The sequence below is a fragment of the Sarcophilus harrisii genome, chromosome 1, assembly GCF_902635505.1.
Source record: "Sarcophilus harrisii chromosome 1, mSarHar1.11, whole genome shotgun sequence".
Classification (NCBI taxonomy): domain Eukaryota; kingdom Metazoa; phylum Chordata; class Mammalia; order Dasyuromorphia; family Dasyuridae; genus Sarcophilus; species Sarcophilus harrisii.
The window spans coordinates 202,545,151-202,561,298 of record NC_045426.1 but is presented as its reverse complement, the minus strand read 5'-3'; the positions used below and the strand labels follow the sequence as shown (position 1 = coordinate 202,561,298).

At 32.8% G+C, this 16,148-nt stretch overlaps 1 protein-coding gene across 4 annotated transcripts in view; it reads right to left on the bottom strand.

The window, feature by feature from the left end:
• Positions 1–16,148, bottom strand: part of PJA2 (praja ring finger ubiquitin ligase 2) — a 127,678-nt gene that overhangs the window by 42,149 nt on the left and 69,381 nt on the right. For all 4 annotated transcript variants that reach the window (XM_031968653.1, XM_031968637.1, XM_031968645.1 and 1 more), the window contains one exon: positions 5,683–5,865. In XM_031968653.1, the coding sequence (XP_031824513.1) occupies positions 5,683–5,865 (183 nt within the window). The remainder of the gene's footprint in view (positions 1–5,682; positions 5,866–16,148) is intronic.

Here is a 16,148-nt window from a genome sequence, read left to right as displayed (position 1 = left end):
TTCATTAATCAAACTAGAGGCCACATCTGCTATATTAAGCTAGGTGAACTAGTTTACATTCAAAGTATTGAAATTCAGATTCTAAATAAAATACTATACCCAATTGTTTCTTCCTTTTTAATTGTGAATTTTTCCATTTTTTCCCCTTCTAATATCTGCACATCTTTAAAATAGCTGCCAAATAGATGTTCTTAAATCACAGGCTCTATGAAGCTTCAATGACTTTCTTGTCTACAAGATCAAATAAAAGCTTTCCATTTTAAGTTCTTAACAATTAGGCTCCAAACAAACTTTACAGGCATATTTCATTTTACTTCCCTTCTCATATTCATTGGTCCAATTAAATTACTTTATTGGTTGTATTTCCAAATTCAGAATTCCATTTCTTGCCTTCATATAATTGTATAAGCTGTCCTAAAGTTCCAGAAATGTGCTCCCTCTTAAATGCTACCTCTCAAAATCTTTGGTTTCCTTCAAGGCTCAGGTTAGATTTTATTTCCTACCAAAAGTTTTTCCAGACTCCCTCCTCCAAGTGTTGGTATTTGGGACTCGGGACTCTTATTAAATATCATGTATATACTTATCTGTGTAAATATTGCATACTGTTTATAGTATAGAAGCTCTGTGAGGATAAAGATTATCTTTCTTTTTGTCACTGTATTTTAGTAACTTGCAAATGCCTTGCACAGAGTAGATAATCGATCCTTAATAAACATTCAGTGAATTTTCAAAATACCTACTTTGGCAATTCTTTGAGAAAAAGTTTTTTTTTTTATTTTCCAGATTAAAAATGCATAATCAAATTCATTTATCTTTCTTACTAGTGTGGGTTCTAAGATGCTTTAAAAAAAAACAAAAAAACTTAGGGCCTCAGCCTGACAAATATGGAAATATGTTTAGGAGAATTGCACATGTTAACCTTTATTGAATTGTTTGTTGTTTTGGGGTTGGAGTAGACAAGGAGTGAGAGAGAAGAATTTAGAAGACAGGATTTTTGCAAAGGAGTATGCTGACAAGTATCTTTGCATATATTTCAAAAAATATAATGCTATAAAACTGGGGGAAAAAAATCCAACTAGGGCTTATTTTATCCATATTGAATAAATTTTGGTATGTCTCATTGTTTTCATTCTATTTCATATATTTATAATTTTTATGATTTTTAGTAATATTCATTAAGCATAACATTGAATCTACAATTAAGTATTTTATTAATATTTCTTATTGTTTTTAATTTTTATCTATAAGAGTATACAAAGGATTTAAAGTTTTTACTTTTTTGCATTTACCTGTGCATTTTTTATGATCTATCTTTAGGCCAGTACAATATTTAAAGATTCTATGAGAAATGACAATAAAAGTGACAGAGGAATGACTCTGAAGTAGGGGAACTGGGTTCAAACCCTACCTCTGTTGCTCACTGTTTGTGTGACACCTTGGGCAAGTTACTTGCCTTCTTAAACTTCACTTCCACATCTGTAAAATGGGGGCATTGGGAAGCAGGTGGACCCTAATGTTTGTTCTAGCTCTAGATGATCCTAAGGATCTTGAAGGTCTTCAGATTCTAATTCAGTAATTGCCAATGATCTAGAACATCTGCCAAGATCCTTCTTTAGATTTCTAATAGAGGTGATTGAAAGTGAAGCTGTTCATCTACAATTACTATCTTAGTATCTAGGTCTCTTTTGAAATTCAGAAAGCTATTCTTTTAAGTACTTAGATGCTATATGACATTTGGTATGTATATGTGTGTGTTGTGTATATGTGTGTGTGGGTGTATGTTTGTCTCTAAATATATTTAATACATAATTTCCTATCTATGGTGCCTTTATAAGTTTTCTTATTTGTTTCTCAAGAATATTTTTATTATCTTATTAAAATAATTATCATTCCTATTTGTTTTTATTCAGTTGAAACATAATTTTTCTTCCCACCTTTCATTTTAACTTCTTACGAATTTTAAAATTTTGACTGATATTCTTGTATGAAACAAATTTGGATTTTTAGTTTTGAATTCATTTTGCAACTTTGCTTTTTTTAGGATAAGTTCCGCTTATTCAAGGTTATAACAGCTGTCTGTTTTCCCTTCATCAAATGGTGTGATAATATTATTATTATTATTTTTTGCTGAGGCAATTGGGGTTAAGTGACTTGCTCAGGGTCACATAGGTAGGAAATGTTAAGTATCTGAGACAAAATTTGAATTCAGGTCCTCCTGACTTCAGGGCTGGTACTCTATCCACTGCGCCATCTAGCTGCCCCCATGTGATATTAATTTTTTAAAAATTTGCATTCATTACCTGCAGCTTATGTTGCATGAAATAAGCCACACACAGTCTCATCTGTCTCTCTCAAATCATGTCATTATTTCTCTTCCTAGCTCCAACTCAAATCACTGTATTAAAACAAAAAAACATCAGCCCTATGCTGTTGTGACTAGCTTTACCAAAAGTAACCCATGTAGTAGCCTCCTACAAATAACCGCCATCCTTTTTTTTCTCAACCCAGATAGGCATATAGCTAATTAGCTTTCCTTTCCTAACTTAGTCTCCCCTCTCTTTTTTTTTTTAGAATAACCTTTTACGTACGGTACCATGATTTCAGGAAATACTAAAAGTCCCTTTTCATGCTCCTTTTTCCTCTTTGCCTTTTCTTAGGCACTTTTGTCTAATCACCGAAAGCCACAGATTATTGTTCTTTGTTATCTTCAATATTCCACAGGCAAGATGGGACTACCAAGTGAAAATGGTCTTGTCTTTTCCTTATACCATGATTGCATGTACTGATTAATTTCTTAGAACTTTCAAAATATTTTGTTCTGTTTACCTTTTGTACATTTTTTTTAGGCCCACTGAGTTGGTATTCCAAAATTCTGCTGACCTTCACCTTGCTTGGAAAGCCTGGGAAATCACTCTATTAAAATCCATCTTTTCTCCCATATGTTTTTCCTCCCTCCTCCTAAGATTATATTGTTATAAATAGCCATCAAGCATTTATTACAAGATTATCTTTCTTTTTTTTTTTTTTCCCTACAACTTCTGTATGATTGATACTGGGTGCTTCAAAGACTTTTTCTTTGGCCACTAAGTTTTGGAGCTCAGCATTTCTAGGTGAATTCACAGCATACTCTGTCCTCTAATTTAAATTCTTCTGACTAAATTCCTTTTATTATTTACTGATACAAACTTGTCTTTTTTTGTTTCACTATATTTTTCTGAGGGCCAAGGAAACCTTAAATTGTTTCACTGAGCTCTTTTGTCATTGTCAGTTGCTTTGCTTTGTAAAAATCCTACATAAGTCTTCTAATTATACAGTTTTTTAATCTTCTCTAACTCTTTTTGTCATTATACATATTTTTCATTTTCATTCTTTTCCTACTGTTGTATTAAACCTTTCAACTTTTGTATATATAGCTTATTTCTAGAAAATGAAAAATAAAGTTCCAAAGATTTACAAAATAAACTGAAAAATAAAGTTCATAAAGATAAAATATATTTGATCCTCCTAGAATTGTCAGTAAAATCTGGAAAAATCAGAACTTGGGACAAATTTGAATGGTCTGGCATTTGCTCCAAGTTTTCTTGGTTTCTTACTCCTCCGGATGTAAAACGTCAATTCCACTGTCAAATTGTTTTTTATGCCTCCAGATTTAATTTGTATTTTAATTATTAATTACTGAGCAAATCCTGAGGTTAGAATAGTTTCATTTTCATTTCTGGATGTGTAAGAGTGTAATCATGGCAGTCATTTCCATTTTCTGCTTGTCTTCTTTTTACCTCACAAGCTTTACTGCCTTAAGAAGTCTTTTTAAATTTACTTATTTCCTTAGTCTCTGCATTATTGTTCCTATGGGATTTTCATTATGAGTTTTTTCTTTCATCTTTCCTTTTTTTAAAAAAAATTGTGGAACATTTCTTGTGGTTTTGAGGTGATAAATAGGAGAGGAGTTTGATATACAACATCTTATTCAATCATCTTGTCAACTTCCCCAGAAAAGTCTGCTTTTTATAACACTAATCTTTACAAATCTTTTAGAAGTTTACTTTTAATGGTGCTCATTCATTAAGGAAATTTGTATTTTCAAGATATAAAAGATATATACTGGCATTAAAGCACAAAAGGAAACTCTTAACTTTAAAGGCTAGCTGAAATAATTCTGAGTAAAATAAAATTTTATATTTCAAGAACATCTTGCCACATGTAGACTGTCCCCAAAGTGTTAATCCAGTTTAAAGCTAATTTAAAACAGCACTAATAAGATTTTTGGGAGACCCTGTATAATGCATATTCTCAAAGCTTGTGAACAGATATAGTGCAAATTCATACACTATAATACAATGAACCAAACTTGTTATTTAAAAAAATAAAGTTAAAAACAACTAAGCTATACCTTTTAAAAAAGTCCATCTTTATAATAATAAAACTCATTTATACAATATTTAAAATTTTATGAAGTATTTTACATCTATGACCTTGTTTGAATCTCAACAACCATGTGAGGTAGATACTATTATTATTTCCATTTTACAGATGAAGAAACCAAGGCTGAGAGATGCTAAGTGACTTGCCCAGAGTCACATATCTAATAAGTGTCTAAGGTAGGCTTTATCCCAAATTATATAAGAAACTTTCTATTTAAGTAATATTGCATTCTATTTCATCTAAATCACATTTCATTAGTGGCATTCTTTTAGATAATTTGTGTATCCTTTTTATCCAAGGCTTGCTCTCTTATGCCACTCAATATATATTGAACTACTTTCCTTCACTTGCTTAGAGAACAGAGATGGATTTTAGTATTATCCTGACTTTGATTTCATGTTAAGAAATAATAGGAACTAGCACTCTAAGTAAGATGAGGAAAATAAAGCTGGAGGAAGAGAAATAATATGACAAAGATATGAAGCAGGTAACTGTACAAAAGAAAATTGAAAAATAGATATGCTATTTAGATATACTCTCTAGGGTAATTCCTTTGCATGTGTGTTCAAGACTATCCTGTTTAGAATGGCAACAACTCTTAATGGTGGATATCCACAGTACAAAAAAAAGAGGTTACTGAAGTGCCTCGAGCAGATGTCCCAACTTTATGTCTTTTTGGGGTATCAAAATCACAGGTTACTCTAATCCTCTTCCCCCCACCAACTACTCATGAGTTAACCTGGCACTGATTAATGAAACAATGTTAATATGTCATTTGTGATTTTTATTATTTTTGTTTGTAATTTCAACAGCATAGGGAATTCTCTAGTGAGTCTTGAAAATTTCTTCTCCAATACAGATAACTCGGTTAAAATGAAACCACCAAAATGACCCGTCACTTATACAACTCAAATCTCACTTTTCACAAGTATCCTACTATAATATTCTTTTATCTAAAAATATCTATTTCTTTATTATGATTTGGTACTTTTACTAGAGCAGAATATATAATCATTAAACACATGTACTTAAAACCATCCATGTTTTCAATTTAATCACTTTGGAATTGAATAAATGATTGGGTTTTTGTTTTGTTTTGAAGGGGGAGGTTGGATGTTGAACATTTATAACTTCAGTAACAATTGATTATTGGGTTAATGCTATATGAAATATATGATCAATAAAATTCCTACTCCTTTGAAATATATATATATAAACAAACTGTGTAGTGGGTGGTGGGTGGAGTACAATTCAACATACCCTGTATGGAAAGAGTATTCTGGGTTTTCTTCTTCAGGACCACTACTATTACTCTGTAGCTCAGGTTCATGTTCCTCTTTTCCTGGCAGAGTCTCCCAGCTTTCATCACTTGATGACTGATCTTTTTCTCTAGCAGAAAAATGAGGCAAAGAAGCAGACCACTCTCCATCACTGCATTCTGAACTGCAAATTTATGACACAAAGGAAAAAATGGGTAATGATTGGCCATCTGATATTTCTCTTATAGTTTTAACCATATATTATAGTATACACTGGATAATATAGTTTGCTATCATCCAAGATCAGAAAAATTTATGTTTAACTAATTACATATAAATTTGAATGGATTTTCTATAAGTGTAGCAACATATATAAAGAAATACAAACATATTAAATATAAAAACAACATGAAGCAAAATCTACAAAACTTTCATTAATATTTTTTCTTCACAACTATAATATAATATCTAGATTAGTTGTTCGTATTTTCAATGGGTTCCAAATAAGTCTTTTACAATTTCCCAAACATAAAAGCATATTCAACATGGTAACATTTTAAATAATTAGATTCAATGTTCCTCTTACCTAAAAGATGATACCAATAAAACATAAAAATATTAGCCTGACCTTTGAAAAAACAGCAGAGATAATTTGAAATGTATTAGGCCTAAAGGACAGAAAGTGGTGGGAAAAGCTGCTTTCATGGAGAGATACAGCTTCAAAGTAGCTGATGTATGAAGACCACCCACCTGGGTGTAGATCATACTTGGCTATGTGTAAAATTCTCTATGACTCAAAAAACAACTCTTTCCAAAACAAAACAAAAAACCTTAAGATCACTGTCATTCTTTTTTTCCCCCTGTGATATGCACATGATTACCAATCCCAACAATCTCACAATTCACAATTAAATTATTGCCAATGTCAAGCTTTAACATTCATTATTTAAATGTCTTTTTCTGGAAAAAGTCAAGACAATTGTATGATAATCAACTATGACTTTTTTTTTTTTTGAAAATTCATCCTCCTTTATCACAGAGTATTGCCCTTTGGTGATAAAGTGAATACAGTGGTTGGATCTAAAGTCATTAAGACCTGAGTTCTTATCTTGCCTTACTCACTTAATAGCTGTGTGACCCTTGGATTAGCCACTGTAAAGTGGGAATAATAATAGACTCTAAATCACAGGGTTATATTTATATGGGTAAACTGAGATAACAGATATAGAGTGCTTTAAAAATATTAAAGTACGACATAAATCCTAGTTATTTTTATTACTAGTAGCAATAGCAGCAGCAGCAGTAGTAGTAGCAGCAGCAGCAGCATTAGGCAGTAGCAGAAGCAGTAGTTGTAGTAGTGCTAGTATAGGAGTAATAGTAATACCAGCAGCAGCTGAAGCATAATATACAGGAGAGCATGACTAGCACTTTTCAGGATTTCTGAAAATTTTAAAATTTCAATTCAAAGAAAGTCCCAGTGGTCAAAAACCAATATGTCTGTTGTATAACTGTAACTTATCTTACAATTATCACCTCCCTAGGGTATTAAAGATAACAGGAAAGATAAAAGGATAACTGAAGGAAGGTAACACAAAAATCTGTAACAAATTTTTGATCGTTCTCTTAACCTCTACTTTCATGCCTTCAACAAGCCCAGTTAAGAAGTTCTCTTTCGGATGTTTGCTTTCCTTCACCTTAAACATCCTAAAAACAAAACTTGATATAGTCTATTCACCATTCCCTCAACCCCCCAAAAAAACTCCAGTTGTCTTTTGTGTTCCCTGTTTTTCTTTTAAAAAAAGAAAATCAAAATCAGTCTCTCCGCCACATTAATTCAGGTCCTTATTACTTCAGACAAGTAGCTCAGTGAGTTTTATTATTTGTAAGCAGTTCAGTGGCCCAAGTGGACCAGTAAATAGAGTATAGACTTGCTGTTGTTTGCCTTTCATTCTCAAAGAGGACATGACATTTGGGAAGTGATGCCAAAATACACAGGTGAATTGGATTTAAGTAAGGGAGGACTTTGCAACGTCACCAGCCTCACTTTCTCCTCCAGAGCCATTTACGTCCAGCTATAGATCAGGAATACTGGAAATGGCCATGAATTCACTGGGAAATATTAATCATTTTAAGTTTAGGTCTTTTAAAAATTTCAGTTTAGCTGAGACAATGTCCAATCACTAAATCTAGTAAGATCTGAGGCAGAGCATGGCTTCTTTTACCTAATAAAAGAGAAAAAAAATCAGTCTGGGAGAGGAAGCCTCTCAAGGTTTCTGGCCAAAATAGAAACAACAGCTATTTACATTCATTAGGGGACAAAAAAGACCTAAATTAGGCCAAATGGGGCTTAGCCTGAAACTTATTGGTCAATCAATGAGAACCAGAGTGATTCAGGTTTAAGGCTAGATCCTGGCCTATAAATAATAAGATTTGGGTGAAGTTTCAATAATCAAAGTTTACATTCCTTTAGACAGAGCCCTCAGGTATGAAATCCTATGGAGAAAAGGTAGGAAAGGAGAAAGAAAAGAAAACAGACAGACCTGTGTTATAATAAAAATCTTGGAGAGAAAGAGTAGGAGCTGCCTCACTAAACTGTAACTGGCCAATTGGGCAAGACAGCTCCTTTTCTTCTCTTCTTTCCCTTCCCTTCCTTCTATCCATATAGGGTATCATATGGATATGAGTATCATATCCTAACCTTCCCAAAGGAATGCAAATTTTGATTACTAAAACCTTGCAAAATATATTAAGTTTTATGGGCTAGGCTTCAGTCCCAATCACTCTGGCACTATGCCAGGAGTCAGGAAGATAAGGATTCAAATCTGACCTCTAACACTTATTAATGTGGAACCCAGGGTAAATTACTTAACCCTGTTTGCCTCAATTCCTAATGTATAAAAATGAGCAGGATAAGGAAATGGCAAACCATTCTAGTATCTCTGCCAAGAAAAACCCAAATGGGGTCACAGAGTTGGACAAGACTGAAATGATTGAATAGTAATGACAAAAATTTGTCTGGTAAGCTTTCAGATGGTGGAGAGGGATTCTGGTTTCTATCACTAAGTATTTACCAATTTCCAGTAGAGTTTAGGTTGGAAAACACTGCTATCATTAAAAGAATGAATCCAAAATAACTGAAATTTTAAGCTTAGGTGATTTTTGTCATAGAACCAAGGAAGTTCTAATGAGAACATGGAATACAAACTCACATGGACTTGTGAGTCTGAAGTGACATTTGCATATGGAAATAACCAGGTATCTGAAAAAGTAGAATGAAACCCAGGCTGGAGATTCAGATTTAAGAATTTTTCACAAAGAAATAATTAGTCAAGTTGCAAGAGATATTGAAATATTCAAGAGGAGAAACATAAAGAAAAGGACAGAGTTCAGGTCTAAACTTGGGGTAAATTTATATTTAGCTGATAAAAAAAAGGAGCCATGCCAGTAATAAGAAAGTTAGGAAAATGAGTGAATTATCACAGAAACTGATGAATGTAGTGGTGATGTGAATTCTTTTCCGGCGTCAGGAAGAAGCCCAAATGGCTATTATCAGATATGACCAATTCCCTGACCATCCTATTAATGTAGAGTGATTGTGAGGATGGAACTTTTTATCAACCTCCATTGTCTATTCTCTCACCTCTTGACATCTTTAAACTACTTTTTGAGATATTGATTAGTATTTCTTTTTGACAGGTCTGGGACCTGATTTGCCAGGTATTCTAGCCATCAAATTCTTCCCTGATCCTAAAAAACTCCCCAGGTCATATTTTCCCTATAAAAGATATACTCATGATGAAGATCTTTACTGACTCCTTTTTAGGACTAAGACTGCTATGAAGTTCTCTCTCTCCTCCACACAGTGTCTTCTCTATAATGGCATCTTTCTCCCTACTATATAGCTAATTCTGATTGGTCTACTAAATTCTTCTATGGATTTAACTTGCCACTCAATGGCCAACCCAGGCGTCATGGGCATATTTTTTTAGTGGATTCTTTCAAACTTCTTTCCTTGATAATATGAGAAATGGATGGGCATTTGGTTTCCACAGATATGAAAATTAAATTGGAGAAATGAAACTTCAATTAGAAAACTGAAACCCACAAGGACATCAAGGAATAATGAAGGGTGAAGGTTATCTTCTCCCAAAATAATGTAAACTCTTTGGGGATATGGACTGACTTTTGTAATGGGAGGGTGGGGGGTGGTCTGAGATTTGAAAAGAATCTTTTTTTTTTTCTTTTGCTCCTAGCTCTCCTGTTACCTTTCCCCTTCTAAAATGTAAAGTCCTTTAGGGCAGGATCTAGTGATATAATGAGGGGAGGAGACTCATGTCTTGTAACTTCTGTAATATCCAATTAATGGGGAATCGGAGGAAATACTTGTGCTTCAGGATAGGAAACAAAATGCTGTCTTTGGAGTTTCAAAGATGTGTCTACTTACTTACCTAGATACCCATTCTTGCAAGAATATAAAATAAATCTTTACTGCATTCATCAGTGAGTCAGTGGTGTTCTTGGTAAAATATTTTGTTTTTTTACAATGATGATAACCCTATTGTTCTCTCAATTTTATTTCATATTTGCCACCTTGGTGCCTATTTTACCTCTTATTTTGTCTGTAACATCTTTCCCTAAATAAAGCTACCTTCTGGCAAGGAGAATGGCCATTGTGAATTTGTCACATATTATTTCAAACTAGGAACTGTAATCCTGACCTCACCACTGGGACACAGGTCAAATAGAACAAGGAATCAAAATGAAGTTCCTGGAACAGCTGAAAGGGATTTCTTTGATGAATTCCAGAATTAAATTCCATTAGGATGAAAAATATTAGATTGCAGGAGGTCAAAAAGAGATTTGTTGGAGAGGAAAGAAACAGGAAAATGCTAGGATCAAGAAAAGGGCAAAGAAATACTTCCCATCTCCCAAGACAGTATTTGTGCATGTTTAGAAGGCAAAGGAGAACTACATGAAGATGAAATTTAGGGAAACAGGAGAGAAAAATTATAACATCTTCAAGGAGCAGGAAAAAGTGATAGTAAGGGCAAAAGCAGAAGAATAGGTCTCAGGAAGAAAGAGGAATATCCTTTTCTAAGGCAAAGGAGAGAAGGAAGGACTTGTGTACATGCAAGGTACTTTAAGGTAGAAATGGGCAAGCCTGTACTTAATGACTCCAATGATTTTCTAAAGTAGTAGAATCCATTAAAAAGCCTGGGGACTAGAAGAGAGTAGAGATTTTAAATAAATCTTTAAAATAACATATGCAAACTAATGAAGAGAACATTTTTTAAAAGAGCTGGTCAAGCTTTAACAACAACTTTTTTATATTCCTTGTCCTAGGTTTGGAAAAAAAATGTTAATTATCATTTCTCTTATAAAACCATAGTTTACCAGAGATATATTAGTATGAGTCTTAGAACACAAGAATTTATGAACAATTAAAAATTAATATCACATTAAAAGGTCAATGAAGAAACACATAATGAGTGTGACTAGACTGCCACACATAAAGAAAGAATTACAAAGAAGAATCAGAATAAAGGATATCATCAAAAAAGTAAGATCAACAAAGATAAGCAGTTCACAAGGCAAAAGAAAAAAGTGATCATTTATGAATTCCTTTGCTATATATCAAGAGAAAGCAAGGAAAGCTCTCAGCATATTTGGATGATCCTACTGTGTTGAATTTATAAACAGACATAGATGAAGGTTAAACAAAACGACTGGGGGTTTGGATAGGATGTGTTACCATAAGATATCCACACAGATAAAATCACAAATCAATTTGAGTAAGAAGAAATGAATTTAAGTTGCCTTTTTTTCCCCCAAAGGATAATATTCCCCTGAAAATAAGTTCTTTTCTCACCCCAAAAGTTTAAAATCATTGAATCATTACTTAAAGTTGCAAATAAATATTCATCAAAGTCAAATAATGAACTAGCTTAACAGAAATGGGCTAGTTTTATTTACTATTCACTTAAGAAAGCATTTGGAAGAGGGGCATCTATTAGTAAGAACACTGCAAAAGGAGGTAAAACACACACTTTAAAAAACAATTTTGTGGTTCTAAGAAAATTATTTTGGGAACAACCTTTACAGATTCAAAGTTGAGACAGTAATATCCTGATTCTGAATTATCTTTGGGATACATAACTTGAAAAGGATATAATAAGGACAGACCATATTTAACTCTAAGGATTATAGGACTAAAAAGAATACATGTATATGTGAAAATAATTTTATATTTTGATAATATTTTGATACAATTTTATATTTACCTTTATAAGAATATCCGTATGAGAAAGTAAGTTTTTCTGAGTCCTGTAGATTTTAGTAAATGTTCAAACAAAAATGGGATAGGTCTTTGCTTTGAATGTCTGTAATACTTTGTATTATGCTTGTGGTTCTTAACACAGAGTAAAAAATGTGGAATGAACTGGTCTCGATTTTCAGTTTCTATCTTTAAAAAATTTTTTTAGATTTTAAAAATCATTTCAATTTCTGTGGATATAATTCTAAAATCTATCTATTTCTTGCCTTCTAGAAATCAGCTTATATTTTGGAAGAGTCATGAATTCAAATGGAGTGGATACTGCTTTATGATTATTTCCTATTTCATGGTTTCGATATAGGAAAAAATCCATTATCCATCAAAAACAACAAGTGATGTTGATGATGAGGATGTCCTTCCATAAAACCTCTCTCAAAGATCTCACTGATACAATGGAAAACTTTTTGGTTTTGCTTTCCTGAATAAAATGTCATATCCTGGAATCAAAGACTGTTTCATTGTTGGCTCTATCATGTGTACCTGGCACAAACAACAACATTTATAAAGCTCTTTTAAGATTAGCAAAGAACTTTACACAACACCATCTGATGCAAGATCTAGTGATCTTATCCACTACATTACCTATCACTTTATAAATGTTCACTGATTGATTTTTTTTTTTTTTTTTGGTAAGCTTACCACTGGATTATAAACTTTTCTATTGAACTATAAGCTCCTTGAGAACAGGGACCTTTTTAACTCTTTTTGTGTTCCTTGGCACTTAGAACAGTGCTTTGCATATAGAAGCTTCTTAATAAATGTTTATGGACTGTTTGCTAATATGCTTTCAGGCTTCTGTGATATATCTGAATTTGCATTTCTTTTCCCCATGTATTCAAAGCTGGCCACAATAAATTCTACAAATTGTTTTGGGTTTTTTTTGAGAGGCAATTGGGGTTAAGTGACTTGCCCAGAGTCAAAATAGCTAGTAAGTATTAAGTGTGTGAGGCTGGAATTGAATTCAGGCCCTCCCAACTCCAGGGTCAATGCTTTATCCACTATACCATCTAGTTACTCTCTATAAATTGTAACTATAGTACAGGTTTCTATCTTTCACTGACCACTTCTTTCTTGCTTGCTATTTTCAATTAGTTGTGGGTTTGGAAATGCAGCACAGAAAAATTATAAATTTGGTATCAAGAAAACCTGGGTTTAATTCTTACCAGACACACAGTACTTATATGATTAGGAAAATCACTTAACCTGTCTCAGTTTCTTCACCTGTAAAATGTAGATAGAAACTGCACTTATCACAGAATGATTGTTAAGGAAGAATTGAGTTGTTTTTGGAAAGCACAACTTGTTGTGCTACAATTCTCTTTTATTGTCCTGACTCAGCTTCCCTAAATTGTTCTTCCTCAGTTTCCCTAATTGGTCCTGCCTCAGTTTCCTTAATTGTTTTGCCTCAATCCCCTTAGTGGCACTCCCCCACCCCCTTGGTTTCATTAAAACTGATATAACTCAGGGCTATTTGCTCAAAGCTTATAAATTGCCAATGTGTAAACTCAGAAAGGGGGACTCCAGACTTTGTATCTGTAATGAGACATTTTCTTAACTCCTAGTTTGTTAGAATTTATGGTCCTATCCCCTAATCTGTCAGAACTGAATTAATGGTTCCTGTCTGGAGATTCCTGCTCACTAGAGTTTAAACTCCACCTCCCATATCTGTTTAGCTACTGTGTATAAATATGTCAGAGAACTCGCATTGGCAGTAGATGCTGGCTGGATGCTGGATTCTTGGAGACCATAGTCTCATTCAGCCCCGAGACCAAACCATGGATCCATTTGGTCCCAGTAAATCTCTCCCTTTCAAATAAATTTTAAAAACTCTCTAATCTCTATCTTGCCTCAGTTTCTCCATCATCACAAACTAAGCTTGTTAGAATTGTACAAAAAATAAATTTTCATTGAGGATTATAATACACATTGTGAATAAATTTAATGCATGGGTTTTAAGTGCATGGACAGTTGTATAGTATTATGTAATAACAGAATATAAATTTTAAAAATATATAATATGTTTTGGATGTTTGAATCTTTTTGGTTTATTTCATGGTTCCTGGCTTTTTCCTGGATAGTTTTGATGGAAACTCAAGTCAGCTTGTTCTCTCTCTAAAGATGTAAATTCCTTAATCAGATCATCTACTCTGAAATAATTTTCCTCTTTATCAAGAATCTTTCCAACTTCTCCTTCAAACATCCTTTATCTCCTCTCAACTCTTTCCTGGTTTTCCCCCTCTTCCTTCTCTCTATAGCCCCTTCCCAAAACATGTCACAAAATCACTGTTGGATTTTGTCTGTAACCTTTTCTTTTTTTAAAGAAAGGTACCTTTTGGCAAAAAGAATACTACTGTGAATTTATCACAAGGGTCTTTCACTTTGCATCTCACCTTTTGAATCAGTAATTTCTCTCCTGAACCCCATCAGTTTAGCTTGTCAGACTGTTGGATTTCAAGTAAGTGAAATGTTATGTAACATATGGTACACTATAAACACTATGAGTTTAGGAACTGTATATTATATAACTTTATGTTCCCAAAATTTATAGAACATTGCCTTGATGATAAGAGATTTAAAAAAAATAAATATTTGTCATAAAGGTTAGAGAGAGAATTTGTATTTCAGGTAGGGTAGTAGAAGACCTCTTTTCTAACTAAGATTGAATGAATGTGAAATCCAGTCATCCTTGTGTAGCTGTTTTAAAAAACATATTAGCACCTTTGTGAACACTCCATAGAAACTGAGATAATAAAAAGAGGCTTTCAAAATCAAAATCAAAATCTTGGGAGGGAAGGTCAGAAATAAGCAGAGAGGATGAAGGACAGTTCTGAAAGCTACAGATTCAACTTATATTAATGGGAAAAGTACAATTTCATGTAAAACTTTTCCTGTCCTAACTCTGTAAATTGAAATGACCATTTTATTTCGTATTTGTCAAATTCAGGATATTAACTTTAGATTTCTGGTCCAAGTGATTATCAAAATTCCTTTTTGCACTCCAAATTTAACAGTGAATTGTTCAGTTCCTGTAGAACAGCCACAGTAATTTTATACCAGAGTTGTAATTATCCTAAATAGTGTTAATATGTTGATTGTGATTTAGGTGAATACTTAGGGAGTTCTTCAGGAAGAAAAAGGAAGTATGCATTCATGAAAATATATGTGGATTATCTAAAGAAAATAACTATTTTTGTTTATATTTTGTTTATATTTTAAAAATAGAATATAACCAAAGGTAATTTTTATGAAACAAAGCAAAAAAAAAAACAAAAAAACAAAAACACCCTTAAAAGTCAAATGAAGCTTGCATCATTTATATTTCTCTTCTCAGACTGCTCATGATGGGTTTCCTATGCTTTCCTCTTCAATGATCTGCTACTGTTAAACTGAAAAAGCTATAACACTTTCACAGGTAGCTAGTAGTAAAATCCAAGTGAGTAGAGAGAAGGGAGGGTGTGAGGAGTTAAAGTAGAATAATGAGAAAAGGGGACAGAGAAGAAAAAATGAATTACTTTTGGAAATCATATAGGCTGTTGAAGTAAATTACTAAAGTGCATATTTGTTATATTAAAGGCTTGTTTATGCACATCTAAGCAGAATCTCAATTATAAGTACAACTCCATTCTTTTTTATATTGTTTTCTGATAACTTTGTATAAGAAATAACTAATGTTTTGATGTTTCAAAATGCTTGCTTAAGTCAGAATGCTGCAGTTAGACTCTGTCATTTAGGATTTGAGATAGCCTTTCAAGTATTGGCTCAATAAGCTAATACATCACCAACAAGATTGAAAAAAAGCTTATATTGACTAAAGAAAATTTCCCATTCCTCATTCTTCTGTCTTCAAACTTTTTATTCCAAATTAAAATCCTGAGTTTGACAACACATAATGGCATACTATTTAAGAATTATATTAAGAAAAATTATTAAGAAGTATTCTGAAAGGAGGGGGGAGGTTAAACTGCATGATCTCTAACATGCCTTTCAATTATAAATCTAAGAATTCCTATAACAACTAAAGATTCAATATTTAAAAGGAAAAAAATAAGTTCTGCTTGTTAATCAATTTTTTATTTACTAGAAAAGAATTTTAAAAACAATAGTCCCTAGTTTCCATTTCTCTTGATTGGATA